Source organism: Benincasa hispida, chromosome 7 (genome assembly GCF_009727055.1).
Source record: "Benincasa hispida cultivar B227 chromosome 7, ASM972705v1, whole genome shotgun sequence".
In the NCBI taxonomy this organism is placed as follows: Eukaryota; Viridiplantae; Streptophyta; class Magnoliopsida; order Cucurbitales; family Cucurbitaceae; genus Benincasa; species Benincasa hispida.
In genome coordinates, this window is record NC_052355.1 from 47302449 (window position 1) to 47308520 (window position 6072).

Here is a 6072-nt window from a genome sequence, read left to right on the forward strand (position 1 = left end):
AACTTCAATCAAACAAGAAACGCCGACAAACCTTCAATCGATAATTAACAATATGGTCGGCATGTCCTTCGATTGGTACTTTCATCAAAAAAAAAATATCGCCGGCGAACAAATGAAAACCATAGTCGGCAAGCCTTTTGATTGAAACCCATCGTCGGCAATGCCTTCGACGACAAGCAGCGCCGACTCCACAGATAGCACATCGACCGCCGGCAGGTTCCTTTGATACGGATTGACCAAATGGTTTTCATGGCGTGAGGTTTTTCGTGCCGCGATGCAATTTTTGTTCAATCTTTAAATAATCTTTAATTCATTAACCAGGACAAAAATTGAATCAAAGTTCCAATCGAAAACGAACCTAAACTGAATTTCCTTAATGAGATCTCTGTTTAAAATGAGGTTCAAGAAAGATTGAATACTTACTGTTTCTATATATTAGAGATGCTTAAGTCTCTTTATATACTAGTTTAATTAAGGGTTCCCTGTATATTAGAGATCATAGGCCTAAGTCTCTTTATATACTAGTTTAATTAAGGGTTCCACTAAACCCTAATCATCTAGTAATGGGCTTCTATCCATTAGGTCCATGTTTACTTCTAATTATTTCTAATTAATTAATAGAAATTGATGTTAATAATTGAAAGTAAGTATTTAATGAAAATTTGAGGTTAAAGATGTAATATCTTAAAATTTAAAAACCAAATCGAAACAAAACTCAAATCTCAAATATAAAAGTTTAGTGCCTAACTTGTAATGGAACCTTTATATATCTTTTTTTATCTAATTCAAACTAGTCCCTTTCTTCTTTCTTAGCTTCTTGATGTTCATGGATTGAAACATAAGAAATAGAGCATGATGTAAACTTAGAATAAGAAAAGGATTATTTAATTCAGTTAGCCAAGATGAAGTAGATCAAGAGAACATTAAACACCACAAACACATACACAGGAACCATATTATTCTCCATAGCCCTAAGAGGCATCCTCCTTAATCAAGGTGTGGTTGGATCTATGCCTGCTTCAAAACATAGTCGTCCAGTTCTGAGAAATTCTTCACCACAAAGTCCTTAATGAGATGAGGATCAGGAACCTCCTCACTCGCCTTCTCAAACTCACAACTCCATTTCACTAAGCTCCCACTTTCATCTTCTTTAGGACTCACAGTAATGTGCCCCTTGAAACTCTTATAATACTTGAGAAGATCCCCTTCTATAACGCTGTAAGAAACTGACCTCTTTTCCTCATCCACAGCCTCAATCCTCTCTTTCGACTCTTTAACGATTGGAGAACCTGATCCATAAATTCACAAGAAAAAAATGAGTTAAATCTCCTGTATGAGAACAAAAAAAAATTACCAAGGTTGTTTACCCTCAGAATATGTAATGAGGCGAACCGAACCAACTGCTTTCCCATCGCCTTCAAGAACGTCAATGCTTTTGTAATCATGCGGGAAGGCCTTGGGGAAGATGATTGTTGAGTCCCTCATGCTATTCCAGAACTTGTCTGCGACAGACTTCACCTCTACCTCTACGCTAAGCATTCCATCAGAAGCCATTGTTGAAGATCAGTGAGTTGGAAGCAGAGAGACACCCGTGAATATGTAGCATTGGTGAAGTAGAGAGCTTTAAATTGGTTAGGAAGAGTTCAACTACCACTTTAATGGCCGGCACCAATGACAGCTACTAACCACGCACTTCCTCTCCATATTTTGCAGCATACTTAATTACTTACTGACCCACGAACGAGAAAGAATGGTGGTATTGAAGAAGGACGCGACTTGGCATCCCTTATCTTTATTAAATAGAATCTCATGATAGCCACCACCAGTCTTAATAGGTTCTTAAGGTCCAAGGTACATGTAAGCTGGCTCAGACACTAATCAATATAAAAGACGACGTTTTCATCTTCTGCAAATCCTCAATCTTTTGAGTCATGATATTGACATGTTTATCCTCTCCAACCTTACTAGTAGCAGGGGCAGTTTTCATCTCATCAACTATACACTCCCCTACTCTTGAGGATCTTAAAACGGCCCTTGAGATCAATGCAGATTAGAATACCAACCTTCTCATTGTCATGATTCCGTTGGATTATGAATTACACACATAACACATTCTTGCAATGTATAACCCTCATTTGGTGAACTACAGAAACAGAACTGGCTTTATATTATCTCAGACTCAAACATAATTTCCTGTTGAAAGCTGAAAGCTTGAGGATGAATGAGTCTAGTAACATGACCATAAATCTTACGAGAGAATAATAATGAAGAGAGAACCCTCTTAATAGTTCAACAGATGGGAAAAAGAACAACACTAATGAATTAAGTATTTAAAGAAATATGCATTACAGTACAAGAGAAACAGTATCACATAGTAGCAAATGAGGACTTCTGTCGGCAGCAACAAACACAACCAGACAAGCCACTCGTGATTGAGGATTGACAATGGCAAGGTTTTTCCAGGGGATATTTTACATTGGTAGTTGTTATATTCTTGAGAAAAGAAAGAAATTCCTATCGGTATCTCATAAAGTAAAATAGACCATGAACTCAAGCACTGGAAGCTATTTACCTGTGATGTGATATCCTATGAGATGAAAAGCCTGTATATCGAACAATAACAACATAGATAAGAAACCTACTAAATCATGTAACATAATACAGTTATGACTTAACTAGAATACACTTTTCGCTATTACTATATTTCTTTTGCTCAGTCTATGCTATCACATTTTAAAAATTGGCCAACTCTTCGAGGTGCATGTCTCAAACGTCAGGGAAAGTGAAGCTTAAGACTAAAGGGGCGTGTTTGCACCTCAAAAATGCTGAGAAGAACAATTATTTACTTCTAGAGTCATTCATTTCAATACTTCTTGACAGCTACTACTTACAGTTACACTATCTCATTAAATCAGCAACCATCCAATAACATAAAGAGCTCACACTCACCAAACATAGTTATTGTAAGGACTGAATCAACTTCCATAACTTTATTTTATTGAACAAAAGATAATCAAGAAAGAAGTTGATTAAAAAGGACCTCGAAGTTATAGTCTATAATCTACAGATATGTACAGAGTAATTTTACAAGCAATCCTTGGCTTTAAAGAAGAGAAAGGGAAAAAATTAGTAGAAGTGGCAGGGGAATAATATGCCCATGATGTTATCTACCTCAGCAGAAAGTGCAGCAAGTTTTCTATACCATTCACAACTTCATTCTTCAAGAGAAAATGGTACATCTGATTCAGAAGGATTGCTCATGGTCATGGCAGGAAGCTTCTTGCACATCAAGTGCTTGCGCCTCTGCAGCATCAACAAGATTATTATGGTATCTGTTTGTACAACGCTGTAGCCAGCTTTTGTATACATGTTGAAAGGAGCTGTGTCGATCATTCTACAATGCAGATACACCTCCCTTGAGGTACTCATTTGTGATATCAATTCCTCACCAGCCTTTAAAAGATGCCACCCAATAGCCCTCCTGAAAATTCCACAACTTCAAACTCTTAGATTTAATCATGTACCAAATCTATGAGTGTTATATACTGCTGGAGTGCAACCAAAGTCCTACATTAGCTAGGTAAGGGGAAGACCCCTTGTATATAAGTAAGAACAACTATCTCCTATGGTATGAGACCTTTTGGATGATCAAAACCAAAACTATGAGCATAGAGAGTATCTATTGTTGAGATATTTTGGACGGTTCATTGTCTCTAACATATATTATCCTAATATTCGAACTTCAAACTTTTTAGTTGCGAGCATAATGTCTTGACCAGTCGAACTATTCTCTAATTGATCATATCATTCAAGTTTTAAATTCCTAATCATAAAACTTCCTTTTCTCCTTGATGCAATCTTAGGGGCAAGCCTAGAATTCAGAATGCTGAGGATTATAACCAGTTAAACATTAACAATTATAGCTAGTTAAACCTTAACAAATGGCTACAGAAGCTAATTGGTGAAGTAAACATACCTCCGAAGCTCCTTTTTAACTGTCATATTGCATATGTAAGGCGAATCCTTGGGAGGTGCGGGAGTGGGGGGAGATGCATTGGCACCTCTCTTATCAAAGCAAACCTCAACTGTCCCAGCCAACTGTTCAGCCTCATCTTCGTCTCCATCCTTACCTTTATAAAACCCAATAAGTGTGGCTGTGTGTGGCATCAGAGCCCTTCTTTCAATCAAATACTGTTTAACCAAAAACCTCAACAAAGAAATATAGCCAGAAGGCCAGAACATGGACTCTGCAAATGATTCAGCGAGCAACCCAACCGTGGCATCAAGTTCATCATCCCTCATAACCCGAACCCAAATGAACCCAGATTCCAATTCCTGAAAATACCCAAAATCCCCAAGTAGCTTGAGCTTCTCGAACTCATCGTTGGTCAGAAATCGACCAGTTCGAAGTGGGTCTTCGAGAAACGAAGAGTCCAATGTCGTGGGTGAGGAATGAAGGGGAGCTGATGAAGTTCTGAAGGAGTGATTCTGAGTTTTGAGTAAAAGGGGAAATGGGTATGAAGAAATGGGAAGAGTAGGAAAAGTTCGATGGTGTAGGAAGTGGCGTGGAAGAAGGCGATGGCGGTGTAGATCCAGAGGAGGAGAGAAAGAGAAGGCTATGGCCATAGAATGCAAATCTCGGTAATTGCAGCCCCAGGGGAATCGATAAGATCCGATTCTGGCGTCATCACTGATTATTAAACTTGGTCTCCTCGATTAATGCAATGAAGTTAAAAACTTTTAAAAAAAATCATGGACCATAAAAACAAAATAAATATATGGTTTGGTGACATTCCGGAAATTCTTGTTGGGTTTCTAAAATTTTTGGACGTCAATTATAATATTACGCAGGTATATTCAATTCCAGGCATCAATGGAGAATATCTCGTTTAGATGATGAAAGGAGGAGACGATTTCGCTGGCAAATGATGAACATAGAAGATTGGCGTCGTTGCACTTGCATAAACTGAGAGGCACAAGTAATAAATTTGAGAATTCTTGGATTTTTACATAGGAACTTTCCATTATAAACCTCTGATGATGTATAAATATTTACCTTAAAAAAGGATGATGTATTGTTAATTGATGAATGCACAAAAATGAAATTTTCTTTATTAATATGTTAATTCAATATTTAATTGGAATTAGTGAAATTAATTGAAAATTTTTCATTTGTTTATGTCAAAGGAATTAACCAAGATTAAGTATAGTTAAATATTTATTTTTAACATTGGAAAATTATTCATTACAAGTTTAATATTTAAATGGTCTAGTTTTTTGTCTCATAGGTTTTTAAAAGTTTCAATAAGTCTCTAAATTTTCAAATTTGTGTCCATTAGATCATATAGTATCTTATAAAGTAGATATTTTTCTGGTACACTTACTCATATTCACAGCAATGAAAGTCATAAGCAAGAGATTTGTTGTCAAAATAAGTATATTCAACTAGCATGAAAAAATGTAAGAAATTCAATTCTCTCATCTTGCATATTAGTAACAAAACAAGAGATTTGTTGTTTCATAGGAGCTTGTTTTTAAGAAAAATTCTTCAATATGTTATTTAAAAAAAATGACATCTATAGATCTATTATACATAAAATTAGAAGTTCAGAAACCTACTATTAGATAGAAACCTAATCTTAGTATTTTAACCCATTTTTATCTTTTGATAGTGAGGAGTTTATGTCAATAAACTAATCTCAACATTTAAGTTAATAATTAAAAAAACTTTACTAAATAGAAAGGAAAAAAATAGACATTCATAGCTATTCTTAAAATGTCATTTTCGAAATATAGTATACGTACGACATTTCTTGTTTTAGATTGCATTTGAATTCGAGTTTAATTTGTATCATGTTATACTTTTTACTTTATTTTAAGATTTTATATATATATATATATATTATTTTAGGAAAGTTACAGTTTAGAATGCATCATTCCAGCATGGATGAACGAAAATTTGCATATATGGCAAAAATTTTAAATTTGATATTTTGTTTATTTTGTATTCTAATTTGGCCTTTTAACAAATCACCTTTGTTTCTCTTTGGTTGCAATAAGGAGAAAGAAAGA

The 6072-nt window shown here is 35.3% G+C and overlaps 2 protein-coding genes across 2 annotated transcripts; both read right to left on the reverse strand.

The window, feature by feature from the left end:
* Positions 1-749: 749 nt before the first annotated feature.
* On the reverse strand, positions 750-1598 carry LOC120081498 (MLP-like protein 423). Its single transcript, XM_039036444.1, has 2 exons — positions 1368-1598; positions 750-1289 (listed from the first exon to the last, which is right to left on the reverse strand). Exons 1-2 carry the CDS (start codon positions 1552-1554, stop codon positions 1009-1011), a joined length of 468 nt encoding a protein of 155 aa, XP_038892372.1. The 5' UTR covers positions 1555-1598; the 3' UTR covers positions 750-1008.
* A 1328-nt stretch (positions 1599-2926) lies between these two features.
* On the reverse strand, positions 2927-4763 carry LOC120081497. The gene is made up of 2 exons (XM_039036443.1): positions 3977-4763; positions 2927-3481 (listed from the first exon to the last, which is right to left on the reverse strand). The coding sequence occupies exons 1-2, from the start codon at positions 4624-4626 to the stop codon at positions 3214-3216; spliced, it is 918 nt and encodes a 305-aa protein (XP_038892371.1). The 5' UTR covers positions 4627-4763; the 3' UTR covers positions 2927-3213.
* Between the last annotated feature and the right edge of the window lie 1309 nt (positions 4764-6072).